This window comes from Saccoglossus kowalevskii, chromosome 8 (assembly GCF_978046115.1).
Source record: "Saccoglossus kowalevskii chromosome 8, keSacKowa6.1, whole genome shotgun sequence".
Lineage (NCBI taxonomy): Eukaryota > Metazoa > Hemichordata > Enteropneusta > Harrimaniidae > Saccoglossus > Saccoglossus kowalevskii.
This window is the reverse complement of record NC_140648.1, coordinates 30,567,537-30,588,238: the sequence shown is the minus strand read 5'-3', so window position 1 is coordinate 30,588,238 and position 20,702 is coordinate 30,567,537. Positions and strand designations below refer to the sequence as shown.

Here is a 20,702-nt window from a genome sequence, read left to right as displayed (position 1 = left end):
TGTCATAAATACTACACACAGTCACTGCTGTGATATTCATAGTCACATGCATCCACTTTGGCACGACATAATCGACCTGTAAGTTCGAGAAAACGCGTTTTTACCAGAGCTTGGCTGGAGCTGTTTACTACAGTGTGACAAGCAAGGAAATAATCCCTATTGTTTAGGAGCGTATTTATAGTATACATGGGCCTTTAAGGCAATAGCCCTTCTTCATTACATACTTACCTAATAAGAGGCATTCTACCATCATGGATTTGTAATAATGTATGGACTTGTGCAGAGAATGTTTTCAGTGGTTCCACAATACATGGATTCTCACCACGGGAAGTATAATCCCCCTCAGTGCACTCATCATGTACAGAACAATACTCTTCACATGGCTCAGGGGTTGGCTCTCTATATACAAAACAAAATGAAAACATTAACAGTAACTGTACATGAAAAGCTATTAACGGTGATTAACACAAGTACGCAAACAACATGTGATTAGACCTGGTTCTGCAAAAGCAATTTCATTCATTTTTACAATGAACTGATCACCAGTCAGACATCTTGAATTACATTATGCAAAAATTTTATGACAATGATAAGTTTGAATAAAATTAGTCCAGAGGTACATATGCAAAATGAGTCTAGCAAGCAGGAAATACTAACGGGTGTGCCAATAGCCATTAAACCTCGTATAAGATTTTACCACTCCAAAGAAAATAGTGCAAATGACCACAATTTTAAAGGTCATTTTACGTCTTCGTGCAGCATCAATTTGTTTTTGTCATACAAGTATTTTCCTGTCCTGTCTCAAAATAAGGCTGTTTGGTTAATGTTATCAACCATAAAGGCATCATTATTTAAAATGAAATTGCTGTCAATTGGCCCTTTTAACATGCATCAAGATTCCATGTATATAAGTATGAACAAAATTAATCCAAGATTCAGATTAGAAGATTCTTGATTTTAGTACATTTTTACCACTAAAATAGCACCAGTCAGCCATCTTTAAGTATTATAGTATAATAATATTGTTATCTTATATTTACCTGGATGGAATAGGACTGATAATAATTGGTGAGTTCCGAGATCCTGTTGGTAGTTGCGGCAGTTTGTCTGCTTTGCATACATAGTATGTTAATGACACCATGCGTCCTGTTGGAGTGTCCTGTATAATCACAGTATCCGGAATTTGATACAAATCAGAAACATGTAATGGACGTTTAAACCTAAAAACAGAACACAGTGATTGTCTTTCAGAAGATGTTTGAAGCATCCTAGTCACAGTGAAGTACATGTTCAAATTTGAGTAATAAAACAATGAATTTCACACATGCTGAATACTGTACAGTTTCATTTCACAGGAGAATTTTTTAACAGTGAAAATTTTCTTTCTAATTCTACAAAAGAGTGTCAACGTCATTTGCAAATTTGATTTTTTACGAATAAAATAAAATATTCAAATCAGAAAAATTACTAGCAGCAAAAATGGAAAACACATTGTGTATATATATTGATTGTCATAGTTACCTATTATCATAGATTTCTGAGAATTTGAACAAAGGAAGACTTCCACCATGAATATCACTTAAAATGGATACTACTTGATTTCTGGTTGGAAAGATGACAAGATTTATAAGTATTATTAGTAGAACATGATTTACATTACAGGATATAACCCTTGATATGCTACACAAATGTGACTGAATTAATGTTTTGATCGGCATTTACGTATTTCAACCATTTCTTACAAGACAAAAAAAGAATTCCTCATCTCACTTAGTTAGTTTTTAACCTGAACCCCACATCTTTTTTTTTCTTCAATGTCGAGCACCAATCAAATGAGTCGCATATATTAGAATGAAGATTTGATTGTTTTCTGTTTTAGAGGATGTTTTGTAAATCCAAATCTAACTTTAAAGCCTGTATCAGCAAGCATTATTTAAGGTTAAATGCTGAACAAATATCTTGTTGTTGTATTGAATAAACTTTTTTTTGGCCTTTTTCACATTACCCGTATCTTTTAGATATAATCTGTCTAAAATTGAGAAATGTAGAAAGTGCCTTTTGGAGTAGACTGGTAAATATTCTCACCTCAAGTAATCTAATCCAGAGTTAGGATTAGGTGCAAGGGTTACATTAACCCTTTTACTTCCAATTTTATGCCTGTTAATATGCGCAATAGCAATGTGAGCGTCAGCCATTCTCGGTACCCGTACCACTGCTTGTAACGGGCCGCTACTTAATGCAACATGCAATACCTGAAACACAAAGCGTAAAACTAATACCAATCTTGTTACCTTAGTGAATGACATTAGTGTCTATGATCATAATACCATATTTTTTTTATTATCAGTATGAAATAACGGATCTACTGAACATTTCAAAAACATTTTGTTTGTTGAATATGAAAAAAAAAATTATAAAATTTATCTGAGGAAAGATGCATGTAATGCAAATATCTACTGGGTGGCTGCCAGCAATTCAAAAACATATTGTTGAAAAACAGTATGTGATACCACCAACAACCTAATAATTCTTCAATTATTCATCAACAGCTATGCATTATTATGTAAAACAGATATTAGCAAAGGCAAATATGATAACATACAAAGAATACAATAATCATGAACAATTTAAAGACCTCAAAAACAGAAACCAGTCCACAATGGTCTTTCTTGTATTAACAAGATGATTTGTATGGTGACATACAAAGAATACAATAATCATGAACAATTTAAAGATATTAAAAACAGAAACCAGTCCACAATGGTCTTTCTTGTATTAATAACTAAAAAGATGATTTGTATGGTGACATACAAAGAATACAATAATCATGAACAATTTAAAGACATTAAAAACAGAAACCAGTCCACAATGATCTTTCTTATATTAACAAGATGATTTGTATGGTGACATACAAAGAATACAATAATCATGAACAATTTAAAGACATTAAAAACAGAAACCAGTCCACAATGGTCTTTCTTGTATTAACAAGATGATTTGTATGGTGACATACAAAGAATACAATAATCATGAACAATTTAAAGACATTAAAAACAGAAACCAGTCTTCCATTTATTAACAAAATGATTCTTACCTTGCAATGTTCTCTGAAAACAGATAATAAGATTCTTCTAAGTTCTCTCTTAGGTAAATTCTCATCCAAGTTACTGACTAATATTTCAATTCCACTGGGATACTGAGGAATTGTTGGTGCTGTGCTCAGCATACAGGAGGGTATTGGTGATATTCTGTATGTTGGAATGGGACCATAGACAGGTTGCACAGTTACAGGACTCTGGAGGAAAAAAAGAAGACACACATACATACATACATAGGGGTTTTTCTAGAAAAAAAAATGCAAGAGGGAGCACTGCAATTCAGCGGTGCCACCAAGTGTGGGAGATAGGGTTTTCCTTACCAGGGTGTTTTTGATAATTCTAAGCAAAAATAAAGCATTCTATGGGCTTATTTGGGGCCAAAATTACTATTAGACAGGTCACAGTTGAAGACTGTGGCCACATGTGATCCCTGATCAATCAGAATTTTATGGTTGCCAGAGCATCTGCTTCCAGGGTAAGGACCGCATGACCATGGCATGAGGGCACTGTGCCCTTGTTCAAAACAATCCGTGCATACTTGTAATACAAGTAAGACTGCACTATTGGAAATGTGTATAGTTTAATTTTCCCTGATAGAACTTTTGTGATTTTATGATTTAATGGCATACACATGAAGACAAAATTTGACACCAGTGAAACAAAATTTCTCAATTTCCATAAACTTGCAAATATCATAAAAATGTGTCACTCTTTAGATTACAGTGGTTTACAGAGGATAGTTACTAATTATTCACAATAATGTTTCAAGGCAAGTCATCACTATTATCTGAATAGATTGTTAGGTAATGAAAAAGTGGATCAGACTCACAATGGTGATAATCTGATATTTTACATAGTGAAACCATACTTACATTACACCTTGAATCTGGGGTCATGATTAAGTAATGTCAAAGAGTTTATTAAAACTGACATCTTTCTATCGATTGAGTGTATCATAAGTATGACTTAACATAGAAGATATGACTGCCAGAGATCCAGTTTGATCCTGAATGATCAACCATGATCCAGAAATTACCTGCCATCATCTTTGATTGCACAAAAGTGGGAAAAGGTGAATGATTCAATGGGCACAAAAATAACAGAAAACTTGGTAGGGAAGACACACCTGTAAGGATCTTGGTTTTTTAAACACAGCATAAAAATTATTAGAAAACTCAGTAGGGAAGACACACCTGTACGGATCTAGGTTTTTTGAACACAGCATAAAAATGATCAGAAAACTCAGTAGGGAAGACACGCCTGTAAATATCTAGGTTTTTTAAACACAGCATAAAAATGATCAGAAAACTCAGTAGGGAAGACACACGTGTACGGATCTAGGTTTTTTAAACACAGCATAAAAATGATCAGAAAACTCAGTAGGGAAGACACACCTGTAGGGATCTAGGTTTTTTGAACACAGCATAAAAATGATCAGAAAACTCAGTAGGGAAGACACGCCTGTACGGATCTAGGTTTTTTGAACACAGCATAAAATGATCAGAAAACTCAGTAGGGAAGACACCCGTGTAAGGAACTAGGTTTTTTAAACACAGCATAAAATGATCAGAAAACTCAGTAGGGAAGACACGCCTGTACGGATCTAGGTTTTTTGAACACAGCATAAAATGATCTGAAAACTCAGATGGGGAAGACACCCGTGTAAGGAACTAGGTTTTTTGAACACAGCATAAAAATGATCAGAAAACTCAGTAGGGAAGACACGCCTGTACGGATCTAAGTTTTTTGAACACAGCATAAAATGATCAGAAAACTCAGTAGGGAAGACACACCTGTACAGATCTAGGTTTTTTGAACACAGCATAAAAATGATCAGAAAACTCAGTAGGGAAGACACACCTGTACAGATCTAGGTTTTTTGAACACAGCATAAAAATGATCAGAAAACTCAGTAGGGAAGACACACCTGTAGGGATCTAGGTTTTTTAAACACAGCATAAAAATGATCAGAAAACTCAGTAGGGAAGACACACCTGTACGGATCTAGGTTTTTTGAACACAGCATAAAAATGATCAGAAAAATCAGTAGGGAAGACACCCGTATAAGGAACTAGGTTTTTTGAACACAGCATAAAAATGATCAGAAAACTCAGTAGGGAAGACACACCTGTAGGGATCTAGGTTTTTTGAACACAGCATAAAAATGATCAGAAAACTCAGTAGGGAAGACACGCCTGTACGGATCTAGGGTTTTTGAACACAGCATAAAATGATCAGAAAACTCAGTAGGGAAGACACCCGTGTAAGGAACTAGGTTTTTTAAACACAGCATAAAATGATCAGAAAACTCAGTAGGGAAGACACACCTGTACAGATCTAGGTTTTTTGAACACAGCATAAAAATGATCAGAAAACTCAGTAGGGAAGACACACCTGTAAGGAACTAGGTTTTTTGAACACAGCATAAAAATGATCAGAAAACTCCGTAGGGAAGACACACCTGTAAGGAACTAGGTTTTTTGAACACAGCATAAAAATGATCAGAAAACTCAGTAGGGAAGACACGCCTGTACGGATCTAAGTTTTTTGAACACAGCATAAAATGATCAGAAAACTCAGTAGAGAAGACACCCGTGTAAGGAACTAGGTTTTTGAACACATCATAAAATGATCAGAAAACTCAGGAGGGAAGACACACCTGTAAGGAACTAGGTTTTTTGAACACAGCATAAAAATGATCAGAAAACTCAGTAGGGAAGACACACCTGTAAGGAACTAGGTTTTTTGAACACAGCATAAAAATGATCAGAAAACTCAGTAGGGGAGACACGCCTGTACGGATCTAAGGTTTTTGAACACAGCATAAAATGATCAGAAAACTCAGTAGGGAAGACACCCGTGTAAGGAACTAGGTTTTTGAACACAGCATAAAATGATCAGAAAACTCAGTAGGGAAGACAAACGTGTAAGGAACTAGGTTTTTTAAACACAACATAAAAAATGATCAGAAAACTTTGTAGGGCAACACACCTGTAAGAACCAAGTTTTTTTGAACACAGCATAAAAATGATCAGAAAACTCAGTAGGGAAGACACGCCTGTACGGATCTAAGTTTTTTAAACACAGCATAAAAATGATCAGAAAACTCAGTAGGGAAGACACACCTGTAAGGAACTAGATTTTTTTAACACAGCATAAAATGATCAGAAAACTCAGTAGGGAAGACACCCGTGTAAGGAACTAGGTTTTTTAAACACAGCATAAAATGATCAGAAAACTCAGTAGGGAAGACACACCTGTAAGGAACTAGATTTTTTGAACACAGCATAAAAATGATCAGAAAACTCAGTAGGGAAGACACACCTGTAAGGAACTAGATTTTTTGAACACAGCATAAAATGATCAGAAAACTCAGTAGGGAAGACACCCGTGTAAGGAACTAGGTTTTTTGAACACAGCATAAAATGATCAGAAAACTCAGGAGGGAAGACACACCTGTAAAGATCTAGGTTTTTTGAACACAGCATAAAATGATCAGAAAACTCAGTAGGGAAGACAAACGTGTAAGGAACTAGGTTTTTTAAACACAACATAAAAAATGATCAGAAAACTTTGTAGGGCAACACACCTGTAAGAACCAAGTTTTTGAACACAGCATAAAAATGATCAGAAAACTCAGTAGGGAAGACAAACGTGTAAGGAACTAGGTTTTTTAAACACAACATAAAAAATGATCAGAAAACTTTGTAGGGCAACACACCTGTAAGAACCAAGTTTTTGAACACAGCATAAAAATGATCAGAAAACCCAGTAGGGAAGACAAACGTGTAAGGAACTAGGTTTTTTAAACACAACATAAAAAATGATCAGAAAACTTTGTAGGGCAACACACCTGTAAGAACCAAGTTTTTGAACACAGCATAAAAATGATCAGAAAACTCAGTAGGGAAGACAAACGTGTAAGGAACTAGGTTTTTTAAACACAACATAAAAAATGATCAGAAAACTTTGTAGGGCAACACACCTGTAAGAACCAAGTTTTTTTGAACACAGCATAAAAATGATCAGAAAACCCAGTAGGGAAGACACACCTGTACGGATCTAAGTTTTTTAAACACAGCATAAAAATGATCTGAAAACCCAGTAGGGAAGACAAACCTGTAAAGATCTAGGTCTTTTGAAGACAGCATAAAATGATCAGAAAACTCAGGAGGGAAGACACACCTGTAAAGATCTAGGTCTTTTGAAGACAGCATAAAATGATCAGAAAACCCAGTAGAAAAGACAAACCTGTAAAGATCTAGGTCTTTTGAAGACAGCATAAAATGATCAGAAAACTCAGTAGGGAAGACACACCTGTACGGATCTAAGTTTTTTGAAGACAGCATAAAAATGATCAGAAAACCCAGTAGAAAAGACAAACCTGTAAAGATCTAGGTCTTTTGAAGACAGCATGTTCTACAGGTGCAATTCTCTTGGGGTACTCCGGTGTTGCATCAATCTGATTCTCCTTGTTATCTGGATCTTCTTCTACTTTTGTGACTTCATTTTCAATGGCTTGTTGTAATGGTGCATTTTCACCATTGGAAAACTGGTAACAGACTTGACTGGGATCAAACCCATTTTGATGTTCTTGCTTCTCTTGGTACAGTTGTTGTTGAATCATTAAAGCTCCACGGTTGAACTTGCCTGGAGAAAGAACAAGAACATCAGAACGATACAAGCTAGCACTGTAGAACTCCATTGCTGTGAGGTTTGAGCGGAACTGATTTTCAATTCATCAGCATGCTGACAAAAAGAAATCTTATGCAAATTACACTGCTGTGTTATGTAATTAGGAATGACATGCATATTCATTAGTCAGCCAGGTCAAAGCAATATTCCTTGTGTATGACCCCTAAAGGTCACACATCCTGGTACTTTTTAGGTAGACAAATTCACTCCCAATGATAATAATTTAATTATTTGGCATTGCAGTTCAAAAGCAGATCAAAATGGCAAAAATGTAGGTACCTTATTTGAAATTACTGCTGTTAACAAACAGTACTTCCAGAAAGTGTCAGGATGTTTGACATTTAGGGTTTAGGCATCATGCATGCAAAACTGACCATATTACTGCATTAATTTATATTAGTTTATTAGGAGAGCATACCTGTTTCATCAGTCTCGCTGTCATTTTCTGTTGAGCTGTTATCCTTTTCTTTTTTATTCTGAGACCCATTGCCATTTTTTCCGTTATGTGATCTTGACTTTCCATTGGCAAATGATACTGATATTTTATTACCAAATACATCTTCTCCTTGAAGTCTTTTCTTTGCCCTATATTTGTCATAATTAAATATACAACTTAATTTTCATTGTTACTACAATATTTTTAGTTGTAGGCAGTAAACTGGATATGCCCGTCCAAATAGCTATAAGTGCCCTGAAGCGGGGTATATACAATTGAAATGGGGAAGAAGCACTGGAGGGGCATGGTTAGGATTGTTGTTATGAGTGAGGGGGTCCTAAGGACCTTGTATCGTTAACTGAATTTTAACTCTAATGAATGTGGATTTGGTAGATAACAGAGTTGAATTACACCAGAAAAACTGCTCTGTCATAAACACATTATCATCAATATTGCACAATAGATGAATTTCAGCTTTTCAGAAGAAAGAAATTATTGTTTTTCGAGCAATGTAATCCAGATTTTTAAATTATGTTCCCTCTATCGGTAGTAAATGAAGTGAATTCAAATTTATTGTCAAATTTTCAAAGATGAATTAAGTAAAATTTCATTAATAAAAACATGGAAAATTTCTTGTTTTCTTTTCGTTTTCGTTGATGAATTAATTAACAAGTGACAGTCCAGCTGTATAGCGAATCACATACGGCACACACACACACACACTCACACTCACACATACTTGTATTGCAATATGTTCCGAGGACTTCATTGGATTAACTTTTAATATAGTTGAATTAACTTTTAATATAGTTGCGATATGAACTCGATTAAAACGCGTTCCTATATAGGGTTGCGTTTTAATTGGAGTTTAATTAAACTCAATTACAATGCAATACAATGGAGAATTGCATTTTAATTAGGTTTAATTAAACAAGAGTTGAATATCCCGTGACTGAACATAGAAATGTTTGCGAAGCTTAGGTTTAGTATCGGGGTAAGGTATGGTACAATTATATTAATATTAATATAACGTGAACCATACCTTCCCCCGATACTAAACCTAAGCTACGCAAAACGTATTAATAATCGAATTAACTATTAATATAAATTATGTTTTCCGAGGACTATGAAAAAGGTCCTCGGAAGGTGTGTATGTCCTCGGAAGTAGGTATATATCTGTATTTTTGTCCTCGCAACATATAGCAATCCAAACACACACCCACACCCACACACACACACACTTACCTTGCTGTATGCTCTGGTGTGGAAAATTTCAACACTGCTGTATTTGCTTTAACACTAATGACACGCCCACCACAGTTGTTGGAGAGTCTAAGCAGTCTATTTCGTATATGATTGGTATCAACACCAGTGGGTATATTATCAACTAACAGTTCAGTGCATTCACCATGATTCTAAATTCAAAAATAAATATTACAATGATTCTGAAGTGTATCTTAATAAAATATAAATAAAATCTATTTCATACAATCAATACATATATTTCACACAATCTATACTAACTAATTCATTGATTGGTTTTGTTTGCTTATTTTTTTTTACTGAACATTATTTTACGATGGTAGCTTGGTAAGCAACAACAAAAAAGCTTATTTGCCCCAGGGGCCTCAATTAGTATAAAAACGTTGAAAACATATGCAACGTCATTAGAAGGAAAATTGGCCGATTTGCTTTTGACACAAGTGTGGTTGTATTATTATAGAGACATTACAAAGAATACATATAGAACAGAAAAAATGCAAAATTATAGCAACAGCTGGTCACTACTGACCTGAACACAATCATATGAACAGAAATGAACATAACAATTAATGGTCACATGACCATAATTCTAGTTGGTACATGACAAATTTCATGACTTTTTTCATAATGCAATCTTCTCCCCATTTGTAAAACTGCTGAACAAGTTGATATTTGGCTGTGAAAAACATTGTAGCATGAGCCACCGTGGATAACTACTTTAAATTTGCAAGAATTTTGTGAATTTCGAAAATTCCTGGCAGAAAAAATTAAGTGGTTACTTCATCTATTGAGTCACACACACAATAATAGCTTCTGTAAAATCTGTATTAGAAGCCGCGTCCCTAATAGAAGTCACACCCATTCTTTTTGAATAATTAATAAAGAACCAGAAATTTATCATTTCTCGAATGTGTAGAAGCTCTAATAGAAGCCACATCCCTTCTGTTTCATTGTACCATTTTAATAGAAGCTGTGGTTTCTAATACAGATTTTACAGTAGTATTAATATTTATAATAACTGTGAAGAAGTTACCTTAACTGGAGCTCGAAACGGTACATCACTTAATAAATCAGTGTAACATAGTGTTTCATGGGCACATGCTAACAATGCATCAGCAACTTCAGGTCGATGTACGAGTATTATTTTTAAGTTATGTCGATGCCGAAGGTCTGATAGATCATTAGCAAAATTGACATCGCCTGTGAATACAGAATAAATAAGACGTCATATATGATTGCAGTTACTGAGTAGTATGCATAAAAAAATAACAATAAAGGTTACCCACTTGAAATCAGGGTAGGGCCAAAATTCTGTGAGTTCTCTGGTTTAAGAAATATATAAAGTTTGAACACCAACAGTCAGAGAATGTTAGAAACCAACAATCATTAAAACAAAATGGCCACCAGTCAGCCATTTTAAATCAGATCTGAAAACTAAATGATGTGTAGCAAGACCTCATAATTTTCGATGTATGTTTGAACAAACTCTACCCATACACAGCCATGTTCCCAGTTCCAGAATTGCAAATTTGGCAATCTCAAATCAGATCATGAAACAAATGGACACACATATGGCGCCCAAGATATGAGTTGTATTTGTGAAGTTTGAATGTGATCAAACCAGACATGTCAAAGATACAGGTGGAATTGCACGGAGGTTAAAACACAAGTCCCCTGTTTTTGGACTGCGTCTGAATGGGACTAACAAATTTTTTATTTACACTTTCCTAAACTCTATCATCATGCAGACATTTTGCAATTTTTCCCGAAGAATCCTCTAGACCACTCCCAATTTTCAAATGGGGAACCCTTAAATAAATAGTCCATCTACACGTAATTTTGGAGGTGATATGAAATTTGATTCAGAAATTGTTATATGAAAAGGAATATGCACAACCTATCAAACCAATCACACAATGGTCAGAAGTTGAATTCATGTAGCTCCTTGTATTCTTTAGTGTTTTACATACATACATGCGATGATTCATACAAATAGCATGACTTACCAGAAATAAGTACAACAGTAGCTGGTGAATTGTGAGTGTCAGCAAATCTTCTTAAGCTTTGACGGAGTTTATCATCCGCTGCATTCTTGGCAGTTGCGTTTATATGTGCCACAGTGACCTGTATACATAAATAACATTATTAGACATCAAAATGTGCCTACAGTATGATATACAGTCAAACATGTGTTTGTGACCAGCTCTATATGTAAGAGCAACCAGTGTATAAAGACCACCTGTCTATAGTGACAACCTTTCAGCAAAATTTGTGCAGATTCCCTTGTGTTTAAAAGACCAAAAAAATAATTACAATTCTGTTTATCAAACAACAAGTGAAACTTGCTGTAAAATGACTAATTTTCACTGGGTTTAAATTTCACTGATTTTGCATTTCAGGCATATTCAGTGGGTTTGAAATTCACGGTTTTATCATTTAGATAATGTGTTCTATGCTAAATTTTACATATTCACTGGGTTTTAATTTAGCGCATTTCCCAGTCAGCGAAAATAACAAAATTAAAACCCAGTGAATAATTAACCCCTTTACAGTATTTGATTTTGATTAACATGATTATAATTTTTTAGATTAGCCCCTAGAAATAATGAAAGTAAATTCCAAGAAAAACTAAATAAATGTAATCGTAAACAAAGATTTCATGATTATTTTTAATTCATTTTTACCTGGGCATCATTGAGTTCCTGGACGACAGTTTTACTTTCTTTGTTGACATCACAAACACACATAAACTCTGCCTCTCTATGTCCAGAAAAGAACTTCTCTCTGACACGCTGTACAACTGTGAGAGCCGATTTATTTGCCGATACTGGACAGTTTTCAATATCCCAGAAGACACCAATAGCTGGTAAAGATTCCGATGAACCAGTACAGGTAGAACTACAATCGGATTTATCTGTCAATATCAATGAGTCATTAAATTTTCATAATCACAATATTTTCCATTTTCCTATCATGACATTCTAATTATTATTCTAACAGACAATAGAACACTGACGCATGCATTATTCAAAGGTGACTGTAGTCTATGGTGACAGAGGACAATGATGATAGTAGTCTATATAGTGACAGTAGCTAATGGCAACAGAAGTCAATAGCAACAGTAGTCAATGATGATCTATAGAAGGAGAAGTGACAATAATAAATAGCAACAGAAATCAGTGATATCCTTCAGGAATGTTTGTATGTTGCTAATTTGAAGACACTTACGACATGTGACTTGTAAAGCTGCAGTTTCACATTGTTCCTTGGTAGGTGGCGTTTTCCTATCATCACAGCTTGGTAAACACTGTGTCGCAGCCATCCACTGCGAATCCAAAGTAACTGTCTTCACTTGACTTGAACCTGTAGCATGTGCAGGACTGCCATTTGCATTTGGTTGTTGTGTTTGTTTTCTGAGTAGCGCTAGTAGAGCCTTAGAGTCAGCATCTGTAGAGGGCAGCGGTTGAGACACTGAAGATGTTTGTACTGTAACAATGTTGGGCTGAAGGACTGAAAGTAACTGACTACTAATATCCCCACTGACTGCATACTGCACACTGGGTTCAATACTAGTTGGTTGTTGTTGTGGACAGCCGTAAAACATAGGAGCTTGATGTAAAGGTGCCCATACACTGCAAGGTAGCATGGTAGGGTCAGGACATGCATATATCAGAGGACTACCTGGACCATATGGACCATGTGTTGAAATAGGAACTGGTATCTGCATGATTGGTCGAGGATTGTCAATTCTGTATACTGATGGCGAATGTTCAACATATTCATTATTTACAGTGTCTTTACTGGGGTTTTCAACATCACAACTACTCTCCTTTGCAGTATCTGAACTCTTACATGTCTTTCTACATTCTGACTGACTCACTTGGTTTCCAGTTGGTTTGCACCCTGTTTCTCTTGGGCTATGGTATCCACTTCTACCTGGGCTACTGTACCCAGTTCCTCCAGAACTATGATACCCAGTTCTCGCTGGACTATGGTACCCAGTTCCTCCTGGACTATGATACCCACTTCTTCCTGAACTGTGGTATGCACTTTTTGCGGGACTTTGGTATCCACTCTTTGGTTTATATCTGTGTTGGCTGTTGCCTTCTTTGTTTACATTACATGGGAGGGAATCGGATTGCTGCTGCTTTTGTTTCGGACTTGGACTTGATTTCCTAGGGTTTGAAGAAAAGTTTGCAAAGCGTGGGGGCCAATTCCAATAATGTGGAGAATCTTGTCGAAAATGACAACTCTGACGGGGACTGCGGCTTGGTCTTCTTTCTCTTGAACGGTGTTGAAGGTGATGAGAACTATCGGATTCTGTTTTTGTTCTGCCATGGGGCTCTCCTGCCGCCAATTGTGGATATGGATTCTCACCACTGTCATCACTGCTCACACTCACTGAAGATTTAAACAAAATAACATACACATTATACATATTACAATATAAAGAACAATACAAAAGTGTGCTTCAATTTTAATAGCAAGTTTTTATCAGCAAAAATATGAAATTAAAACCAAGTGAAAAATTAATACATTCATAGTAATTGCATTCACAATAGTTATTTAATATTAAAACTAGCAGCCTGTTGGCTGAGATAGCTCTGCTGTTATCAATGCACATTTCAATTAAAGAACTGAAGATATCATTAGAAAATGAACAATATGTATAGTATTAAAGCAATCGGACTTGTTGTTTTCAACACCAATTCAAAAATATTACTTTTTATCAAAAATATTCATCAAAATTAGAGAATTGAAGATGTCATCACAAAATCAACAAATCTGACAGAGGTCCACCTGATGTACCTACATATACAATATCAAAGCAATCAGACTAGCAGTTTTCAAGGAGAAGTCAAAAATATAATTTTTTACCAAAAATGACAAAAATATACATCAAAATTAGAGAAATGAAGATATCATCACGAAATGAAAAAATCCAAGAGAAGTCCACCCAAGGTACCTACATACCAAGTATCAAAGCATTTGAGTTTGTGGTTTTCAAGAAGAAGTCAAAAATAGCATTTTTGACCAAAAATGACAAAAATAAGACAAGCAGCCTGTCGGCTGCGATAGCTCCGCTGTTAGCAATGCACATGGCAATTAAAGAACAGAAGATATCATTAGAAAATGAACAAATCTGAGAGAGATCCACATGTAGTACCTATATGTATAATATATCAAAGCAATTGGACTTGCAGTTTTCAACAAGAAGTCGAAAATATCACTTTTTACCAAAAATTACAAAAATATTCATCAAAATTAGAGAATTAAAGATATCATCATGAAATGAACAAATCTGAGAGAGGTTCACATGTAGTACCTATATATGTAATATCAAAGCAATTAGACTTACGGTTTTCAACAAGAAGTCGAAAATATCACTTTTTACCAAAAATGACAAAAATATTCACCAAAATTAGAGAATTATTTAAAGATATCATTACAAAATGAACAAATCTGAGAGAGGTCCACATGTAGTACCTATATATGTAATATCAAAGCAATTGGACTTGCGGTTTTCAACAAGAAGTCGAAAATATCACTTTTTACCAAAAATACAAAAAATATTCACCAAAATTAGAGAATTAAAGATATCATTACAAAATGAACAAATCTGAGAAAGGTCCACATGTAGTACCTATATATGTAATATCAAAGCAATTGGACTTGCGGTTTTTAACAAGAAGTTGAAAATATCACTTTTTACTAAAAATGACAAAAATATTCACCAAAATTAGAGAATTGAAGATATCATCATGAAATGAACAAATCTGAGAGAGGTCTACCCAAGGTACATATACACCAAGTATCAAAGCATTCAGGCTTGTAGTTTTCAAGAAGAAGTCGAAAAAGTAAAACATTGACACGGACAACGGGCGACGACGGACAATCACTCATATGATATTATAAGCTCCGCTCGACAAAGTCGACAGCGGAGCTAACAATTGAACATATCCACACAAAATGAACAAATCTGAGAGAGAACCACCCAAGGTACCTTCCTAGAAAGTTGGTTTTTCTTTTTTTCATGTTTCATACTTATGTTTTAAATTGCTTCTATTGTTATCTTCTATTCAACAATTATGTTACCCAAAATCAACTACTGTTTGACGATCAGCGATAAAGTTTATTACAAAATCAAGCTTTTCCCTACTGTAAAACTTGTCTTTCAAGCTAGAATGTTAACTTAAAATACAGTATACTCTCACAATGAGATTGTTGGCACATTAGCTACTAGTAAATTAAGATTCTGTTTATTCATGCATTGAATCAAATTTGCTAAAATTGCATGTATGACATGATTTACTATAGTGAAGACAAATAATACCTAATTTGATGAACAGAGCAATACGTCAGTATAACACAAGAGGTTTCAAATAATTTTACCAACTAAACAATAACAAAAGACTACAAGGAGTCAAAATTCATAGATCCCAGAGGGCAAGGAGTCAAAATTCATAGATCCCAGAGAGCAAGGAGTCAAAATTCATAGATCCCAGAGGGCAAGGAGTCGAAATTCATAGATCCCAGAGGGCAAGGAGTCAAAATTCATAGATCCCAGAGTGCAAGGAGTCGAAATTCATAGATCCCAGAGGGCAAGGAGTCAAAATTCATAGATCAAGGAAGGCAAGGAGTCAAAATTCATAGATCCCAGAGTGCAAGGAGTCAAAATTCATAGATCCCAGAAGGCAAGGAGTCAAAATTCATAGACCCCAGAGTGCAAGGAGTCAAAATTCATAGATCCCAGAGGGCAAGGAGTCGAAATTCATAGATCCCAGAGGGCAAGGAGTCAAAATTCATAGATCCCAGAGGACAAGGAGTCAAAATTCATAGATCCCATATGGCAAGGAGTCAAAATTCATACAAATGTAGATCCCAGAAGGCGAGAAGTCAAAATTCATAGATCCCAGAGGGCAAGAAGTCAAAATTCATAGATCCCAGAGAGCAAGGAGTCAAAATTTATAGATCCCAGAGGGCAAGGAGTCAAAATTCATAGATCCAAGAAGGCAGGGAGTCAAAATTCATGGATCCCAGAGGGCAAGGAATCAAAATTCATAGATTCCAGAGGGCAAGGAGTCAAAATTCATGGATCCCAGAGTGCAAGGAGTCAAAATTCATAGATCCCAGAGGGCAAGGAGTCAAAATTCATGGATCCCAGAGTGCAAGGAGTCAAAATTCATAGATCCCAGAGGGCAAGGAGTCTAAATTCATAGATCCTAGAGGGCAAGAAGTCAAAATTCATAGATCCCAGAGGGCAAAGAGTCCAAATTCATAAAACCCAGAGGGCAAGGAGTCAAAATTCAGAGATCCCAGAGGGCAAGGAGTCAAAATTCAGAGATCCCAGAGGGAAAGGAGTCAAAATTCAGAGATCCCAGAGAGCAAGAAGTCAAAATTCATAGATCCCAGAGGGCAAAGAGTCCAAATTCATAAAAACCCAGAGGGCAAGGAGTCAAAATTCAGAGATACCAGAAGGCAAGGAGTCAAAATTCAGAGATCCCAGAGGGCAAGGAGTCAACATTCAGAGATCCCAGAGGGCAAGGAGTCAACATTCAGAGATCCCAGAGGGCAAGGAGTCAACATTCAGAGATCCCAGAGGGCAAGGAGTCAACATTCAGAGATCCCAGAGGGCAAGGAGTCTAAAAACATGGATTACACAAAGTTCAGCTTGATGCTAGTAGGAAAATCAGAAAGTTCAGATATGGTCCTTCCTCATTTTATTTGCACTATTTCATTTATTTACAGTCAGCAATGTGTAGAATAAAAAAAATTCATATTTTTATGTTAACTGCAAATCATCCTCAATGACAAAATAAAGAAGTGAGTACTCCAAACTGAACATCTCTATCAAGTACTCATGTAATGGGTAATTTGCACATACCTTTCCTTCCTGTGTTTTTCATATCTGATGTTACCCATCAATTCTTCTCACTCAATATCATTCTTCCTGTCAACACAGAATAGAATCAGTAAGTACATTTAGGCAAGGTAATCCTAAAATATACTTTTTCACCACCAACTTGCACTACTGTCTTTATTGATTTTGTTTGCATATATCGCAAGCACAAGTGCTGATACATTTAGCACATAAATGTTACAGTATACTGTAAAATGACTAATTTTCACTGGGATTAAATTTCTGGCATATTCAGTGGGTTTTAAATTCACGGTTTTGTCATTTAGATAATGTGTTCTATGCTAAATTTTACATATTCACTGGGTTTTAACTTAGCGCATTCTCCAGTCAATAAGCAAAATTAAAACCCAGTGAATAGTTAATCCTTTTACAGTAGTCTATGCCACAGAAACAATATTTCAAGGATTTGTGACTACCTTCCTGCAACAATGGCATTACAACAATTAAATGCACAACCCACATCAACCAGGCCTAGTTCGACACAAGTTGTAACATAGCTTATTCAGGGTTGTGCCAAAATACATGTAAGGTCTATCCCATGTTTTTAGCCTACTCAGAGCCTGTGGTATACTCATCCATGATAGGAATTATCTCATATTAAGTGTTCACTCCAAGGAGGATTTAAACTCAGGTCTAACAATCATGGGTCAAATGCAACAATTGAAAAACTTTAAATAAAAAATAAAAAATTATTTTTATTAAATAAATAAATAAATATATGAATGAATGAATGAATGAATGAATGAATGAATGAATGAATGAATGAATGAATGAATGAATGAATGAATGAATGAATGAATGAATGAATGAATATAGAGAGTCCAATGCAACAATTACTATAGTACAGGTAATCAGTTCTATTGCAACAAATTATGTGTCATAACATACTTCAGACAATGAAAGAAAGCATTACATGTAATATAAATTATATATTGTAAATATTAAAAATTAATAAATAAAAATTATCTGTATTAAAAAGATTATGATTAGAAACAAATATTTTTTAACAGCATCTTGTTAATTGTTCAGGATATATTAAATAAAATTATTAGATATCTACATTAATTTGAATTCACTCTTGTATGGTACTAAATATGTATCTTTCGATTAGTAATTTCCTTAAAACAAAAATAAAACAGTGGTTATTTTACATTTCCACAAAAAAATAACGAGGTTCATAAACCACCATGTAGTCTGCAATGAATTTTCAACAAGAAGCTGCTTAATATACATACATTGTTTCACTACACTCAAAACCCCTTACAAAGGCTATTATATATTCTAATGGTTATGTGCAACATTCCTTTTAAATGTTCCTTATTACCCCACACCCACCCCAGTAGGTGCAATGAGAAAAAATGTCATCCACAAAAAAACAAAAACACTATAATCGTATTAAATGCCACTCCTAGTTTTGAGTCATTCAGTTGTTTTAATAATTCATTTACGTAGGTTGTAACAATGTAGAGACCCTCATTCTGAATAAAATCATCTATTTAGGGTGTTATTCAATTGTTGCCATGGAGATAATTGTGTACATAAGCAATGTATTTTTTGATCTTGATACGTGTTTACTAATTATTGACAAGCCATTAGCATGTCCTATTCGCAAAATAGTAAATAAACAAAACTGAAATAGAAATAATATTTATTGTGACCACACAACTTTTGCAATTTACTATCGCCATTCTTATTCAGGGCTGAAAAATGAAGAGCAAATATCACTACTAGACCAGTGATATTTGAGATATGAGTTAACCATATTATTTAATTAGTAATTAAAAAAGTGAAACCAAATTTAAATACTAAATCCATCGTACTGTAGAGACACTACGTTCCATATAGGCGAATGATCATAGTAGTGAAAACACTAATATCTATTTTGATTTATACAAATTTTTATCTATAAAATGTTTGTAACAACCCTAGCTTTCTGTACACCACTGTACAAAAGTGGATGCATTTGCTGTATTGGTATGTTGTTTTTCATGACACTAAACATGAATCACTGGATTTTATTTTCACTGAATCATACCTTCAGAGTAAAAAAATTCCAAGTGAAAATAAAGTATTTTACAGTAGACAGACAATAATGACATCAAATAGACAGTCACATAATTGGTTTACTGTGAACAAAATAAACCCATTCCTTTCATTTTTATAAATATTTCACAATTCAAACTGAAACGAGAGGTTTCTATTGGCCGATTGAATAACATTGGAAGGTTTTTAAATGAAGTCGCTGTGCACTATACTTGTTGACTATCAGGTTTTAACCAACTGCTTTTGAAATTTATATATATTCATAAAGATGGAATGCATTTGATATGTCAGGTGTAATATGGACAAGCCCATTGTTTCCTTTTCTTAATATTTCAAACTTTCACAATTCAAACTGAAATTTGTGGTTTCTACTCTTGGCACAACAAAGACATTCCTATAATCTTTATAAATAATTATAATTTATAAAAAATAAATTGTTGTGCTGATAGTATATATCGGGAAATGGAATAACATTGGAACTTTTACGAATGATGTCAATGTGAACTACACTCACTGATTGGGTGATTGGATTCAACTGCTATTGAAATTTATGAAAATTAATAAAAATAAAGAGAATGGGTTTGCTCTGTAGATGGTACAGTGAATGCTATGAAGCCATGAATGTGTTTTTTATGGAAATTTATAACATATTTATAAAACATTTATTCTAAAATCTCCAGAACGCTAAATGAATGATCTCAAGACTCAATGGTTGATTATGAAATAATGGTGAAATGTTCTGAATACTTGCAAAAAAGACACAGGTATGCTAACATATAGACATATCATATCATATGCAACCCAATTTTCATATTATCTACATGAAATGTTGGTCCACATTTAAACTACATATGCTTACTGACTTTCAATTTTAGCAGAGGAACACGTGACAGAAAGAAGGCAAGCGAGGTTGAGAAAGGGGTTACTGTGTATCTAATACCGGGTAAACAAGACTATCTTTGACCTGGTTCGGTATTAATATACCAAATAAATAATGCACACTTGCCCCTTATAGTTTAGTGGGTCGGGACTACCCTTTCATAACCATTCCAGGTAGCTCACCCCCACGGAATCCTGGAAATTCTCTCGACACTTCGTCTCGTGAGTTACTTTAACTGTTACATCTAGTTCGTTGACTGAACCCCCTGTTATGGTGGTTTCGTTCAATGTTTTCACTCCTACGTTGACGAATCAACGTTTAATGTTTGTTCATCTGACACGCAACCAAGTTGTACATGAATACATT

At 34.8% G+C, this 20,702-nt stretch overlaps 1 protein-coding gene across 1 annotated transcript in view; it reads right to left on the bottom strand.

Moving 5' to 3' along the window:
• Positions 1-20,632, bottom strand: part of LOC102801054 (meiosis regulator and mRNA stability factor 1-like) — a 38,672-nt gene extending 18,040 nt beyond the window's left edge. Inside the window, exons 1-14 of the mRNA XM_085502484.1 lie at positions 20,459-20,632; positions 17,378-17,439; positions 12,721-13,893; positions 12,177-12,406; positions 11,499-11,616; positions 10,526-10,692; positions 9,475-9,644; positions 8,212-8,378; positions 7,483-7,748; positions 3,095-3,295; positions 2,086-2,252; positions 1,522-1,602; positions 1,041-1,220; positions 229-399 (exon numbers count right to left, since the gene is read on the bottom strand). Coding sequence (XP_085358610.1) covers positions 229-399; positions 1,041-1,220; positions 1,522-1,602; positions 2,086-2,252; positions 3,095-3,295; positions 7,483-7,748; positions 8,212-8,378; positions 9,475-9,644; positions 10,526-10,692; positions 11,499-11,616; positions 12,177-12,406; positions 12,721-13,893; positions 17,378-17,399 — 3,113 coding nt within the window. The 5' untranslated portion in view covers positions 17,400-17,439; positions 20,459-20,632. The remainder of the gene's footprint in view (positions 1-228; positions 400-1,040; positions 1,221-1,521; positions 1,603-2,085; positions 2,253-3,094; positions 3,296-7,482; positions 7,749-8,211; positions 8,379-9,474; positions 9,645-10,525; positions 10,693-11,498; positions 11,617-12,176; positions 12,407-12,720; positions 13,894-17,377; positions 17,440-20,458) is intronic.
• Between the last annotated feature and the right edge of the window lie 70 nt (positions 20,633-20,702).